This window comes from Falco biarmicus, chromosome 13 (assembly GCF_023638135.1).
Source record: "Falco biarmicus isolate bFalBia1 chromosome 13, bFalBia1.pri, whole genome shotgun sequence".
Classification (NCBI taxonomy): Eukaryota; Metazoa; Chordata; class Aves; order Falconiformes; family Falconidae; genus Falco; species Falco biarmicus.
Window position 1 is genome coordinate 18,353,760 of NC_079300.1, and position 15,348 is coordinate 18,369,107.

At 42.9% G+C, this 15,348-nt stretch overlaps 1 protein-coding gene across 3 annotated transcripts in view; it reads left to right on the top strand.

Annotated features, from left to right (window-relative positions):
• PID1 (phosphotyrosine interaction domain containing 1) overlaps positions 1-14,950 on the top strand; it is a 91,235-nt gene extending 76,285 nt beyond the window's left edge. For all 3 annotated transcript variants that reach the window (XM_056359035.1, XM_056359037.1, XM_056359036.1), the window contains one exon: positions 12,966-14,950. In XM_056359035.1, the coding sequence (XP_056215010.1) occupies positions 12,966-13,442 (477 nt within the window). In that variant the 3' untranslated portion in view covers positions 13,443-14,950. The remainder of the gene's footprint in view (positions 1-12,965) is intronic.
• The last annotated feature ends 398 nt before the right edge of the window (positions 14,951-15,348 follow it).

Here is a 15,348-nt window from a genome sequence, read left to right on the forward strand (position 1 = left end):
CAGAAAATAGGAATGAGTGGAGCTGCTGTTGTATTTCTTTTACCCTAATTTCTCCTGAAGTGACATAGGCTGTGGAGAGTAGATGAATGATGGTCTGCAGGTTCAGCAGGTTGGTCTGAATCAGTATTGATCCCACCACTGTGTTTTGCTACTGTATCTTTATACTCTTTCTTTCTTACTATTCATACAAACAGAGAAATTCTCTGTAAATATAAATTGGAACAATTTTTTAAATCCAGATGGCAGTTTTGGTTGGCTCAGAACTGCAAGACTGGGGCCTTTATATAATGTTATTGATTATTATTTTTTTAACTGCAGGTATTTATTGTTGCATGCAGACAATAAGTCTCAAGAAAAACTGTGAAAGATTTGTTTATTTCCACCATAAGTAGTTTCTTTTTTTTTTTGATCCCTAAAAGTTGCACTGGTTTGTCCTTCGTCAAACCGATCAACAGCAGGGCTGTTCACTGTAGATTTTGTCTTTTCAAAGTCAACTTCAGGGCCGGTGGAAACTATGAAAATGAATTGTCTGCCCTTTGTAAAAGCCATGACCTCTGTAATACCAGAGAGATGAACTGTGGATATGGAGGGAGCTCCTAGGAGTTTGCTGTACAACTGGTGTGAATAGTGATTGATTGGGTCTGACCTGCAGCTGTCTGATACGTACTGGGGACAAGCTGCTGTAATAGATGATATAAATTGTAGCAGTGATAAGTAGAGCTGTCCCCAAAGACCTTTGCCTCCCTCCCTTGCCTTCCTCCAGACAGTCCTCCACTTTGGAGTGCTGCCTTCCAGGCTCTCCAAACCAGGGCTTGGTCTTTGCTTTCATCTTGGCTGAAATTAGCACCACAGAAGTCTCCACGTTTTGGTTTTTGCTCCAGGTGGTTGAGGACTGTGCTTTCTGGCTGTCATGTAGGCTCAGTGCCTTAGAGCTGAAATACATGCCAAGAGAATGGGTTGAAGCAATATAGGGTTTTTTGGAGAGGTGCACAGGTGATGCTGTGGTTAAATTAACTGGAAAAGGAGGGAGGCTCCCTCTGTGTCACTGTAAAAGACACCTCACTGCCTGGAGGAATTCCCAGGAGACAAACCTCCCTGGAGCTCAGGTAGCCTGCGTGAATGCCCGATTTACTGGATGCTTATGAGGGATAAGAATCACTTTTAGATTTTTCTGTAGTGTTTGGAAAGACATTATCCAAATGGAAAATGACTGTATTGAAGGCATAGGCAAGCAGCAAATGCATTGTGAAAACAGGACCTCGGCAGCACTGTGAACCATGGCTTTGGAAATGAATTAAAAACTGCTTGTTGCCATATTATACTCTGTGAGACACATTTGTTCTTTGAAAATCTTTTGGTTAGTCTGCTAACATACTGTTGCATTGCTGAGTGGGAAATTTCTAGTTAAATTGTAATACAGTGTCATAAACCTTAAAGGCAGTGATGTTGTATTCTTTCTGTCTGTGCAGAGCCCGTGTTGCTATGGCCCTAAACCAGAATTTCCTAACACCAGAAAACCACAAATGATAAATCAGGCATATTTATCTAAGGGCTCATTTAGAAATAAAGTTGTTTAACTATATTTTCTTTTTAATAATATATTTAGTGCTTTTTATTAAGTTGAAATATGCAAGGTCTGTTTTTCATTGCTGCAGTGTAAGAACTCCATCCCAGTGTAGGCACTGTATTTCTTCTTCTCCAGCCTTTGAATAAGACTTTTCCTGGAGATGCTAAAACTTGTGAGAGCTGAAAAAATCTCTAAGGGTTTTGCTAAGTCATGGAACTCCTTTCCCGTAGTGATGTGTTAAAGAGATAGAAAACTAATGACCAAGTACCTTAATAGAAGACTTTCCAGATGTGGGTGTAGTTACATTTATATAGGAGGTGATACTTCTGTGTTCCCCTGTTCTCTTCAGGGAGTGCGTTCCATTTGCAGTTTGTGGAGGACAGCAGGAGGAGTAAGTGCTGCCATTTCTGGGAGTCTCTCATGTCTGTGGTTTGTTTCATAATTTTTTTCCTTTTTTTGAATGTTACTGGTCTTGTGGTACTCGGGGAGGAAGAACTGAAATGTGTAGTTGTCACTGTTTTTTTTCTGTTCTTCCTGTGATGTAGGCCTGACACGTCTCTTGAAATACAAACCCAATTTGTAGTCAACTTCAGTGGTCCCTGGAGTTGGCTCCCTTCCCTTTTGCTCTTAATTTCAGGTGTTGTCAAGTTGTGCCAGAGAGCAAGTGCAGTTGAGATGTTTGGTCTCCAGAACTGAATACCTTAGTAACACGGGCTTTGTTAAGTTTTATTACTTGGCATCTTCTTTTAAAAGGAAGAATAAAGGGGAAATACAGGGATCTTGTAGGGAATGCTCAAAGAAGGGAACCTTGAGGACAGATCTCTTAGCCATAAAAGATCTTGAAAAACTGGCACTCTGCATGGCTTTCTGGGAGTACTTCAGTGTCCAAAGTCTTGGAGAGGATGTAAAATGCACATGCCTTGGTGGCCCAAGTTGTATAGCCACTCCCTTACTCGCTCTTTGCATGCTGCATGAAGTGTAGCTGGAGTGTTTTTTTGGACTGGTGCCGAAGCGAGCTTTCTGTGGGTTGGAAAGGAAGGGGAACAAAGTAAAAGCAAACAGCCTGCTCCCCCCCCCATCTGCCCCTGGGCTCCTTCCCACTGCTATAAGACAACAGCTGTGGGAAGCCCAGGACTGAAAAGCTTTCTGAAACATGATGAGTTGCTTAATCAGATTTCCATGCTTGGTTTCAACCTCATGTAAATAAAGAATGTGTAGGGGAAAAGTTTGTGTGTAATTTGAACATAAACGTGAAGGTAGGTGTCTGTTTGGGGGGAGGTCTTGGTCATGCAGACCTTAGACCACTTTCTCCTGGCAGAAGGGACATTCTGAAAGTTAATTTTTTTTGAGGTGGCAAAGGAGAGGTTTTGGAAGGACTTTGTATGAAGGAAACTAATCGCAGCTAGTGGCTGCAGGGTGGATTGGTTTTGTTCTCACTTCCCTGGCTGCCTCCACATCTCTGCTTGCCCTGAGAACTCCTGAAGGACAATGGGAAATGAACTGGCTTATCCGACAATTAATTTCAATCCAGTGATAACTGGGCACAAAGAAAGGAAGTTATATGAGGCAATAAAAGGAGACAAAGGAAGAAAGTGATCTAAACAGCAACATAAAGAAAATATTTGGGAATAAAAGTAGTCATCAACTTGTACAGTAGGGTGTCCAGCAGCCCTGCTGAGGTTGTGTGGGATCAATGTATATGTTCATTCAGTTATGTCTTGCACTACAACATTTTAAAATCGCTGCTAGAATTCAATTGATTTCTTGAGTTCTAAATAGTGCAGCGTAAATCTTCCACTTGCAGCGGGACCCAAGTGTCTCCAACTGCAAGCTAGCTGCAGTTTGCCAGTTCCACTTGATTTCGTTTCAGACTCAACCCCAGAAGCCAAACCACAAAAGAGCTTCCTGTCCAGTGGAAAATGAAATGCAAGAGGCGATCCTTCTGTTGTTAACAGGAGATTGCAGGGAGCACAGCTGGCTCTTGCTGAGGTTGTGTTTGGGCTTGATTAACCATTTCGCCAATTCGGCAGAGTCTCCTGGTTGCTGGATATAAGTTAGATACTCTTAGTTCTAACTGAGGAAAGTAGTTTAGTATGCAGGGTAGTTTATAAAAAGGCTTGTTGAGCAGCAGCCTGATGTAATGAAAGGTGAAAATCTTGGACCGTTGCATTTCTCAGGGTTCTTTTTCCGAAGGGGAGCTCTGCTTGCTGCCTTATTTATCATGCACTGGCTATTTGACCTGTGGAGCCATCACGCTTTTTCTTGTTTAGTTTTATTCCTCTCAGAGCTTAGAGGTTAAGCCTTCAAGGGTAATTTTTTTCTCTCCCAGCGCATTTATTTACTAAATCCTGAAATTGTCAAATATCAGTGTATTTTCTCCGCCTCTCCCCCAGGCAGTGTGCGTTGGTGTTGATCATGGGGCTGGTTGTGCAGAATAAGGAGGGCTTTGCTCCTGTGGGCACCATGCAGTGGTCTTTGTCTTCTGCTCCCCTCCCCAAGTGCCATCAGTGGGAGGCCTAGCAGAGCTCTGCTCTGGGAGGACTGGGGTTTTATTTGGCTGGGAAAAGGGACTCTGGGATGTCTATGTGCTCTTGGGTCTCTCACTCAGAGCTGGGACAGTGTCTGAGAGGGGTGCCCTGTGCTTGACATGAGTCATCTGCAGTCACAGAATTACACAGTGGCTGAGGTTGGAAGGGACCTCTGGAGATCATCTAGTCTAGCTTGCATGCTAAAGCAGGTTCACCTAAAGCATCCAGGTGGGTTTTGAATTACTCTAGAGAAGGAGACCCCACAGCCTCTCTGGGCAGCCTGTTCCAGTGCTCCATCACCCTCAAGGTAAAGAGGTTTTTCCTCGTATTCTGATGGAACTTCCTGTGTGGCAGTTTGTGCCCGTTGCCCCTTGTCCTGTTGCTGGGCACCACTGAAAAGAGCCCGGCCCCAGCCTCTTGACAATGGCCCTGAAGGTATTCATGTTCTCAGTCTTCTCTTCTTCAGGCCAAACATTCCCAGCTCTCTCAGCCTCTCCTCATACGGGGATGCTCCAGTCCCCTCATCTCCGTAGCCCTCCGCCAGACCCTCTCTGGTAGTTCCCTGTCTCTCTTGACCTGGGAAGCTCAGAACTGGACAAACAAAGTCCCTGGAGTGTTTGTCCTGCTCGGTGTCTGAGGAATGAGAGGTCCTTCTTGGGTGCGCTCTGCCCTCGGTCAGAAAGGCCCCATGCCCGAGGTGCTGCCCTGGCAGATGCAAACTGGACATTGGGACACCCACCCTGGGCCACAGTAACTCATCTGCTCTGCCTGCTGCCGTGTTCAAGGGCTTTCCTAGGCCAGCTCAGAACCAGCAGTGAAATCAGTAATAGGTTTTTCTTTCTACTAGGCATGAGAATTTTTCAAGAAAAGGTGTTTTCACTTCTTACTTCTCCTTCACCTGCTACAGCTACTTGGAAGCACGGAGGCTGTAAAATGTGGAAGAAAATGATGGGTAGAAATAACCTGAGTTTTTGTGTCCTTTAAAGGGATTTAGTTGGATGATTGGGTTATGTCCAAAATGACTGCCCCGCACTATCTCTTGACACCTTACTTGTGTGGTGAATCCTTCCTGGGACCGAGCTAAGGCAGGATCTGCTGCGTGGTCACAGCTGAGAAACACATGGGAAAATAAAGACACCTGTGAAGAGGGCTGCTGCAAGCGTGGCCGTGGGGAGAGACGGAGGGAGGGAAGGAGCAGCTGCTGCCCAGCGGTTGTTTTTCTGAAGGAGTTCTGAAGATGTAAAAAGTTGAATGCATTTCTTGGTGGGCTTATTTATTATTTTTTGTTTTCAAGGGAGAATTTTAGCATTGTTTTAAGGCTTAGGTTCAGCTTTGTTCTCACTAAAGGAGTCAGATGCTGACTGTTGACTTAACTGCTGAGGAGGTGCTGACACTTCCAGCTTTTTCTGGAGCTACTCTTCAATTCCTCGGAATAAATCAGACATTAACTACTGATCTTTTTTTCCCCTCCTTCCTAAACCAGAGGGCAGCTGTCAATGGCTATTTTCTATTAAACGGTTACCCAGCTCAGTTTGTTATACCTCTGAATTTTGTTTCCAAAATAAAACAGTTCTTCACATATTTCTGTAAGCCTTGTTACTGCATTTACTGAGTATTCCTGTGTGCTGAGGAGCCCTGCGGTTCCCACAAAGACCCTCGTGTTTGTGCTGCGAAGTCCTTGGCTGGGTGGCAGGCGGTGTGGATAAGGAAGCAGTGAGACGCAGAGGGAAACTGTGCAGCCTTTTTCCTTAACTGAGTCATTTTCTTGGGTCTTACTTAAGCAAATGTTGCTTGAATGCAGCTCACGGTATTTGCTCAGTGATCCGGTGGAATGTCTGGGATATTTTTGTTTTTCCTTCAGAGCCAAAAAGCAGGTTTTGGCTCTAAATCCCAAAGCCGCCAGCCTGAGGCAGAGTCACTGTGCCTGAGGTGGTGCGAGGAGATGGGCACGAGGGCTGGCTCCGAGCGCTCCCTCCGTGCCAGGGGCTGGCTGGATTAATTAAAGATGTTACAAATGGCTACAGCTAAATTTGCTTTTAGTGAAATGAAAGAAGTGCTGTGACTGACTGAGCTGATGGGCAGCCTGCTGCAGGCCTGTCCCCTCGTATCTCAGCTCCGCTGTGGATCAAACCAGCCAGTTTCAGCGCCCAGAGCTGCGCGACCCTCCAGTGGGCCCTGACCTGCTCCAGGCACCCTGTGGCGGTGGCACTGGGGCTCTGTACACACTGCCATTGCAATGAAGCTCCCCACTGGGGCCACCTTATCTCCTGTCTGGCTTTCCAAATGCTGCACTGTGTTCCTCAGCCCCAAGGGACCAGCAAACGTCCTGGCAGGTCCACGACTCCTCTCGGGAGAGTCTTTCCAAAGCTTTGTGACCAGGGATGGGAGGGTAACATACTGCATGAAGGGGAGGTATTCCAGGTGGCAATGGCCACAGGGAAATGTGGCCTTTTAATCTTATTTTCTCTTATATTTTTTTATTTGGTTTTATCTCTGAACTAAAAAAGGTGAATTTTCAGATTGATCAGCACCATATCTAATGAAATCTTCTGATGCCTCTTGGAGGCACTGGAAGATATGGGGCTGTATCCAGACGGCTCTGGCTTTCACCAAGCCTGGTGCCTGGTGGCATGGCTGTCTGCTGCGGCTGCTGGGGTACAGGGAAGCCCGAGTGCAGTTTTTTTGAGCAGCAGCTTCTCACAGTGTATTCCAGACCTGGCACTGATGTGGAGATTGAGCTTGCGTTGTTCTGGCCTTAACAATATATGCATGGAGGCAGGGGGAAGTTTGAGCTTTCTTGTCCTGTGTGTGCTTTTGTACTGCTAACCCAGAGAGCATCTGCATGTTTATCTGCGTTCCAACAGCAATTTGTAGCAAGACATGTATGTGCCCTTCCAAACCTGCTTTTGTCTGCTCCTTTCTTCAAGTCTCCTCTGTATTCCTCTTAAATATTGTTGTGAGTTTACCTGATCTTTAGGCTGTTGCTTCTTGCTTGGCTGGGGCAAACTGACAGTTTGCTTGCTGACTTGGAGGGTCTATACCAGTGCATCCTGACACAGCCCATTCCAATTGCTTTTTCATTACCACATGCCCTGAAGTTGCCACAGGAGAAATTCTTCTGATTTTAGGAAGAAAATGTCTCCTTACCTTTAAGTGAGGAATATTGTACTGTCTCAGATCAAACATAATCAGTTGCAACTAGACCAGATTGATGGCTAAAAGAACGTTTATTTTAAAACACAGATTGACAAAAGAGACAGTCATCTATTACTAAGATTTACATAAGATTCAGGATCCTCTAGGGCATCCTCTGGTAACTGCAAATGTGCAAATACCTGTTGGCTCAAGTTCAGTGCTCTATTTGCTTTAATTTTTCTGTTTTTTTGTTAATTTTGTTGATGAAGGCCCTCATTATCTGGTGTGGAAGAAATACTTATATTAAAGAAATAACCAAGTAGTTAATTTTCCATAAGGTCCTTTGATCATGGTCTTGAATAATAAGAGAGGCCAGAGTCCTGTGTGCGTACGTGTTCCTTTGCCAGACTCCTGTGCCGAGAGCATCTGCCCTTGTGTAATGCAGTAATTATAGATCTTTACAACTTGGATCTGCTTTCTTGGAGCAATGATAGTCTCTGGACTGGGGATAGGGAACAGAGGGAGAAAAAGAAACTGGGCCACCTAATTTCAGGGGAACAACTGAGGCTCATGAGTTAGGAGCAGTTATGGTCCATAGGGGAGTCAGATCTGAAGTCAGGTCAACACACGCAGGAGCTAAGCTGTTCTTTATCTCCTATGAAATGCAAGTAAACAATGTGAGATTGATGACGAAAATGGAGTATGGAAAGTAAAATACCCTTATTATTTCTGACAAATTGTGTTGTGCTGGAAGTGAAAATGTCTGTGGCAGCAGCTAAATTGGTCTTTTCAAAGTTGGTAAGCTCTTGAGCCTAGTTATTAAAAGATATTTTCATTATACTTTACTGGACTGAAGGGGATGAAAACAACAATGTCAAAATACTCAGATGTTTTTGTATGTCCAGGACAGTGCATGAAAGATGACATCGATTAATCTTCATGTCCTTTGGCATGAGACATCTCTACATGTCAGATGGCTGCAGCTGTGTTATGAAAGGGCAAAGGCACAGCATTCTTCTGTTGAGGACAGTTTGGTCAGATACTGACACTGGTGTTGGCAAGTCTCTAGGGTGAAATAAGGAGCTCTTCAGAGCATCTTGGCTTTCAGTAAAGGTTTGAATGTTTGCAAGCACAGAAATGCTGAAACCACAAGTGTATTTTATGTCATGTTGGGTGACAGTGGCTTGCCAGGGAGCGAAGGATCAGATGGAAAATGCCAGTTTGCCATAGAAAGGCTGGGAAGAATGTAGATAATTTTAGCATGCACAAGAAGTTGTTGCAAGTTGATCTTCCAGAGATCCATGGGAAAGATGAAGCACACAAACCAAAGGACTAAAAGTACCATGAAGAAATACATTCCTACCCCTGAAAGAAGACAGGATATAAAATGCCTTTATTTCTCTAAGGTTAGCACAGTGGCATTGAGCTGGCTTTTCCTTTCCTTTTCTCACTTAAAATACAGTGTCCAAAACAAGTAAAGACTGCAGCAGCTTGATGATAATTTACACATTACAACCAACCTGTGGCTACCCTGCCTTGCACTGAGGCTAAAGGGCAGGGAACATGGCTGCTGGCCGTGTGTGTATAGGACGATTTGCTATAGGGCATGCCTTGCTGTCACAAATAAGTCATCTTCCTGGACTGATGTTTGCTGCCCAGTGACCTCTGTCCAGTGTTTTGGAGGAGGAAAAAGCATTAGTCAGTCCTGGTGCACTTGGGCTGGTGGTCAGAGCTGTATTATCATAGATGGAGCTTTCAGCCTGAGCTGTGGCTACTGCCAGTCCTTGTCAATAATTATCCTCTAGTTAGTAAGCCTATACAGTTGAATCTGTTCAGGCACTTCTTCAGTGTGTGTTTGCACATGGACACATAATAATAATAATAGCAATGATGACAATAATAAAGATAATGAAAATAGTAGTGTCTTTCTGTGCCGTTCACATCTGGTTCTTATGAGTATTAAAGATGAATTTTTTTTATATATATATACTTTCTGATGGCTTCACACTGATGAGTTGCCATCAATTTTAATGGAAAAGATCACCAGTGGGAATTTTTGCCTCAGAATAATTTTCTTCTCCATCTGATAATGGGAGGAATATTCTGTTCTTTGATCTTTGGTTGGTAAACTTGGAAACTGGAAAGGAAGATGGTTGTACTGTAATAGCTTTACTCTATTGATGTGATGGTCGGTGGTTTCTGGGAATTTAAATAAAGGTGAGTGTGCTGTGAGATGTGGTGAGGTAGGAGCTGAAACACAGGGAGCATTGCTTGTGGAATAACCTTGTAACTGAAAGCTCAGAGATAAGTGCCCTGTAGATCTATCTTTTGCTGGTTTTAGTTCGTACTGGTAATGTCCCTGCACTTACACAAATGTTAATACCTAAGTTACTAAATTGGTCAGCTCCAGATGGATTAATACGTAATGGATAACATGTATGTGATACTTAATCATGAAGAAAACTTTGTTCTGAACAGGATACTGCCTTGTTTTATGTCAAATATTTGATGTGTCTTGCCAGCCCCTGTATCCCTGTTCTGTGTTTAGCAGGGATTGTGAAGTGATGAAATGTTAGACATCTGTCCTCGCTAAGAGCTTCGGTAATGCTGCTCATGTGAAATGCTTTTATCTCAACTAGGAAAAAGAAAATGGTCATTTCTTTAAAAAGAAAAAAACCCCAACCCCAAAACATTAGTAGGTGTTGATGTTTCTATGTAAGACACAGTACAAGAGAAACTCTAAACTAGAGTTTGTTTCTTGTCTCTCTTGTGAACTCCTTGTTGTAGTATCTAAGCACCTTATAAATATTTACAAATGTGTCCTCAAATGAAAATGAAATGTATATGATAGAGTTGCAAGGTGGTGTTAAAGGAAGCAAATTTCTAAAGGTTCCTACACAGTTATACTGTGACAGAACTGGGACACTAAACCACACTATTATCTCCCATTTTGGTAAACAAGGCATCATCCATCCCATCCTTCTTATTAGTTACTTTTGCCTTGGCTGCTATCAGAGTAAATCACTGCTTGCTTTTTTTTTTTTTTATTTTATTTAAATACAAATACTTTATGTGTAAGGAAATACATTATTTTTTTTTGTAACTTCATACTTAGGCAGGCCACGCACGTATCGATGGCCAACAGGGGGTTGCAGCTAGTGGCAGGGCAGGAAGAGGGAGAATATTAAACTTGATTTACACTCCCGTGTGACAGTCCCCTCTGATGTTGCTCCTCAGCTGCCAGAGGTGTCCTGAGCATCACTTGGGAGTCGTCTGTACTGAAAGCTGATGCTCTGTGTGCTGGGGGTAGATTTGCAGCACTGAGCTCAGCAGCACTAACTGCCTGGGAAGACCTGTAATAAAGCTTCCTAAGTGGGATGGAGCTGCCTTTGCTTTCCTCTCCTCGCCCATTCCTCCTGCTGTTGTGGCAGGGCATCTCACGTGCTGTCAACAGCTTCCTCTTGCAGACAAGCGTGTAATGAAATGATTTCCTGAATTTACTGTTGTTCACTAATGAGAGGCGCTTGTTTCTGTGGGCTCCAAGTGATACCAGTCTCCAAACAGCAGTTGGGGGGAGAAATGTTGCAGTGGTGGCAGCATCTTTGCTGAGGCTGGGAATTCAAAACTGTATTTGGGCGGTGACAAAGAGCGTGAGCAAGAGGCTAGTTCTCTGTTCCTCAGGGTTTAAGGGCTTTGTACAAATCTCTTTTGAAGTCAGCGAAGGACTTCTGTTACTGTGATGGGCTTTGAATCTAACCCCAAATGCTCAATTTATTTACAGTGTATGTTGGTCTTTTGTTGGCTGGCTTGTGAATATGAAATGGTGCTGAGCAAACCTTCAGAGAATATATTGAATGTGCAATTTTGCACACTGATCTTGATCTTTTCAAAGCAGTATGACTGTGGGTATATGTTGAAATACCCCACAGTATGTTGCAGACACATTCCTTGTTGGTCTTGCATGTGCTGTTTGTATGCATTTATTTGGCACTGTGAGCTCTGAGGTTTTCTTTTAGGTTATTCTACAGTACTTTTGGGAACTCAACTCTCATCACTACTAAAATAAAATAAAGCAAAACACTGGTAGGTCTTGCCTTGTTAACTGTTCTAGCTGTTGTGTGTCCCACTGTTCCAAAAAGTAGAAAGCTTTATAAGATTTAACATACTCCCAGTGCAAAGCATGAATATTTATAGGCAAAGAATAAGACTTCCCATTTTGAAATGTCAGTGCTATGAAATTGCTTTTTTGGCAGGCGTGATTAAGCCACACAGACTTCCAATAATGTTTTGTAAGCTTTTTCCTTAATTATGGCTTAATTTAGGTCTCTGAGTTTAACAAAACCTATGAAGCTTGCAGCAAAATATTTTTCTTGTGGAAAATTGTGTTTGCATGGAATACAAATCCTGTATTCCTTGTGGGTATGATTTTTTTGCTGTGTTTAAATGTGAAAATCCCGTAATTTTTATTTGCATTTCTTAAAGCATATACAAAACAAAAATAGCTGATACTCTGTGTTTAATACAGAATTGTGAAGAAATTAGTTTGAAAAGTGAATGTGATTACATTTTTTTCTCCAAATGCCTGGAGTAAAATGCACATGAGGTTATAAGACATCGACCAAGAGGCACAAGATTCTGTCTTAAGCAGTTACAGCTGCAAGAGACAAATTAGAGGCAATTTTGCTTTCATATAGTTGTTCTTAAGTGCGCTGTTCTGACAACAGCAATAAATAGAATAATCCGCATAATTGTATTTATGTGGCATTGATCTGTCTTTTTCTAGAGAAAATCCCTTTTCCCAGATAAAATAATCTTCCATTCAGCTGTAAGTGGAAGAAAGCCTCTTGAGCACCTGCACAGATTTAGGGCAATGTTTCTGCGAAGGCTTAATACAGTGTTTTGGTACGGACCTTCAGTAAATTTGATTTTTGGTCAACAAAATACAATAAGGGCACTAAAACCACCCTGCTTTCCTGTGCAGATTGGATAACATGATATTTACTCAAAAGAGCTAGACAGAACAGCACAGAGATGATGTGATTAAACTAAGGTAGATTTAGCACTAGACTTTTTTAACAGCATATTTCCTTAAATTGATGTCATAAATGTCTCAGCCCTGCTCAAAGATAGAGTTCTGAACAGCTTTGAGCTATTCCTGGCTTAATACTTAAGTAGAAACAGCAGAAGTGGTGGAAAAACAGGATCATTTTGGAAAAAAACATTCAAAAGCTTTAAAATTCTCTGCCATGATCATGCTTTTCTGACCACCTGCAGCTTTGCATTATCAAACTGAGAATGTCTCAGTCATCCTAATATTAATGTTTGAAATACGATACAAATAAATCATCTGAATAAAGTAGAAGGAAAAAAAATGGTTAGCGTTACAGCTACCTGGGGCCTGCTCCACTGACACTTAGACTTGCTGGTGTAAGCTTAGGGGTACAGTCACGGGCTCTAGAGCTGGGCTTTCCAGGGGACCTGGAGAGGGTGAATCCCTTGACACTCAGAGACTGAACAATTTTAACATCTGGGTTTGAATGCTGAAGTCAGCATCTGAGAAAGCAAATATCTGGAAAGCAGTTTGAAAACTGTTTTACTGGAAATGATGGGGAAATTGGGGAGTTTGTATGTGGGGACGCTTTTATTTTCTGAATAAAGGAAAGTTCCCTGGAATGGCAGAAAGCAACACCGGAGTCGGCCACCTGTGCTTCACCTATCTTTGCTCTTCTTTGCAGGTTACGTATTTGGGTAAGGTTTCCACAACAGGGATGCAATTTTTGTCAGGCTGCACGGAGAAACCAGTCATTGAATTATGGAAGAAGCACACGCTCGCCAGGGAGGATATTTACCCAGCTAATGCCCTTCTGGAAATTCGCCCTTTCCAAGTCTGGCTGCATCATCTGGACCTCAAAGGTGAGGCAACAGTCCACATGGATACCTTTCAGGTAGCACGTATAGCCTACTGCACTGCTGACCACAACGTCAGCCCAAACATCTTTGCTTGGGTCTATCGGGAGATCAACGATGACTTGTCCTACCAGATGGACTGCCATGCTGTAGAGTGTGAGAGCAAGCTGGAGGCCAAGAAGCTGGCCCATGCCATGATGGAGGCCTTTAAGAAGACTTTTCACAGCATGAAAAGCGATGGCCGGATCCACAGGAACAGCTCATCAGAGGAAGTGTCTCATGAATTTGAATCTGATGATGGCTGACTGAACTCATTCGCGGTTCAGCAAAGGCAGAAATGGCCTAGGGGATGAGACCTGATAGATGAATAAGCAACAATTGAAACTGGGGAATGAAAGGACTGCCAAACACTTGTCTGACCAGCTTTTTAAATCAAAAGAGCAATTCAGTACCTACAGATATGCATCATTAAAGTAATTACGTTACATTGAAATCTGCTGCTGTTGTAAAAGTGAGGAAAAAAGCTCCCTCCCCCAACTCTCTCACCCACCCATCACTGTCCCTTTCTCATCTCTGTAGTTCAGGTGCATACCAATGAAGTAGACTCATTCCTGTTTGTCTTACAAGACTGGTCAGGCAATTTTATTAGTTGCTTCTGCGGAGTTCCTAGCTGGGGGCTGATGCTGATGCACAAGAGCAAGTAAACCTGGAAAGCCCTAATGGTTCCCGAAGAATCTTTCTCTGTGATGCATCACAAAAAACCTTTGACCGTACGTAGGCTAAGACATCCATACATAGCCTTTTAGACTAACGGCCTGGCATTCTGCAGTTAATTCACATTTCACAAATAAAAAAATGAAAGAAGATGCTTGTATGTACACATTATATCATATGCTATCCTTTATTTTATTCATTGTACTTATTTTCTTAATATACCTGCTGCCACGTCTTTCACCCAACACCAGTAGTTGCAGTTTCAGACTATATACTGCAGGATACCAAAAAGGGGTGGGCAAAAATTCTCCGTGACGGCTAGGGGTACAGCGAGCCAGCACCATTACCTGTGCGTGTTCCAACCCTGATGTGCTTTGCAGGAGGAGGGCCCACTGGTAAGAGTTGAGGGACACTTGGGTCTGTCAGCATTTGAACTGTGACTTCTCATCAACCTCAGGTCTGAAGTGATATGAGTATGGTAGCCTCAACTCCGTGTCACCGGTCTCCACATTGCTGGCCGAGTGGCCCTGGTGGGATAGAGCTGGTGGTGCCTCATCGCACAGCCAGGGCTGCGTTACTGTAAAGATCAAAGGAAACAGTCCCTTAGGAGTCAGGTTTGAACATCTGTTCTGGTTGAGAAGCTCATGTTAAGATTCCCATATCTTTCCTTGTTCACAGATATACAGAGTCATGCCTTTCTTAAATGCAGATGTTTAATAAAACTCAAATAAAAGGAAAAACTTGTTTCACTTGACATTTTTTAAAGCCGAGAGCAGATCGATAGTTTGCAAGTCATGCTGCTCCTTTGTACAATTTTGTTTGTAATTATGGTAATGTTAGGGGCACTAGGGCACCTTACAGAAGCCTTAAAAGAAAGCTAATCAAAGCAGATAGCTCTGTGTCTGTGTTTTGTGGGTCTGTGTTTGTATGTGAGTGTATGTGTGAGTCCAGTGTTAAAGCGTATAGATTGAGCATGGGAGACATTGAGGAGGGCCCACACCTCTTGAAAATATGCTTGTTGCATTACAATGTATGTAAACTATTCTCCAGCATAAATGCATTCATACTTTAATAAAAAAAAATAATGTTTTGAGTTAAAGCTTGGGAGTTTTAAGCTGTCTTTCCAATGCAAACTGTGTGGGTTTTTCATGTCTTTTTATGTCTGTGGGTTCTGTGTTTATTTCATTTAGTGGAATGAAAATGTTAACATTTCTATTTAGTATTACATCAGTCTCCATGAGTCCTACCTCTAACATTTTTAAATTATTTTCTTTTAAATATTTAGGTAAATTATTACTGTGAGATATTTTTTTTAACTTTGCTCTGTGTGGACATGATTTATAATTTCTGCTTTGCAGGAGGTGGCAGAGATACTCCCCCACCCCGGCTTGGCCAGCTGAAATGAGCGATTTTGGGTGAGAGCAGTATCTTGCCCTGCTTACGGAGGTGGCAGAATGGCTCACGCGTGACATTAGATGGTGGCATGGGGAATAAAAC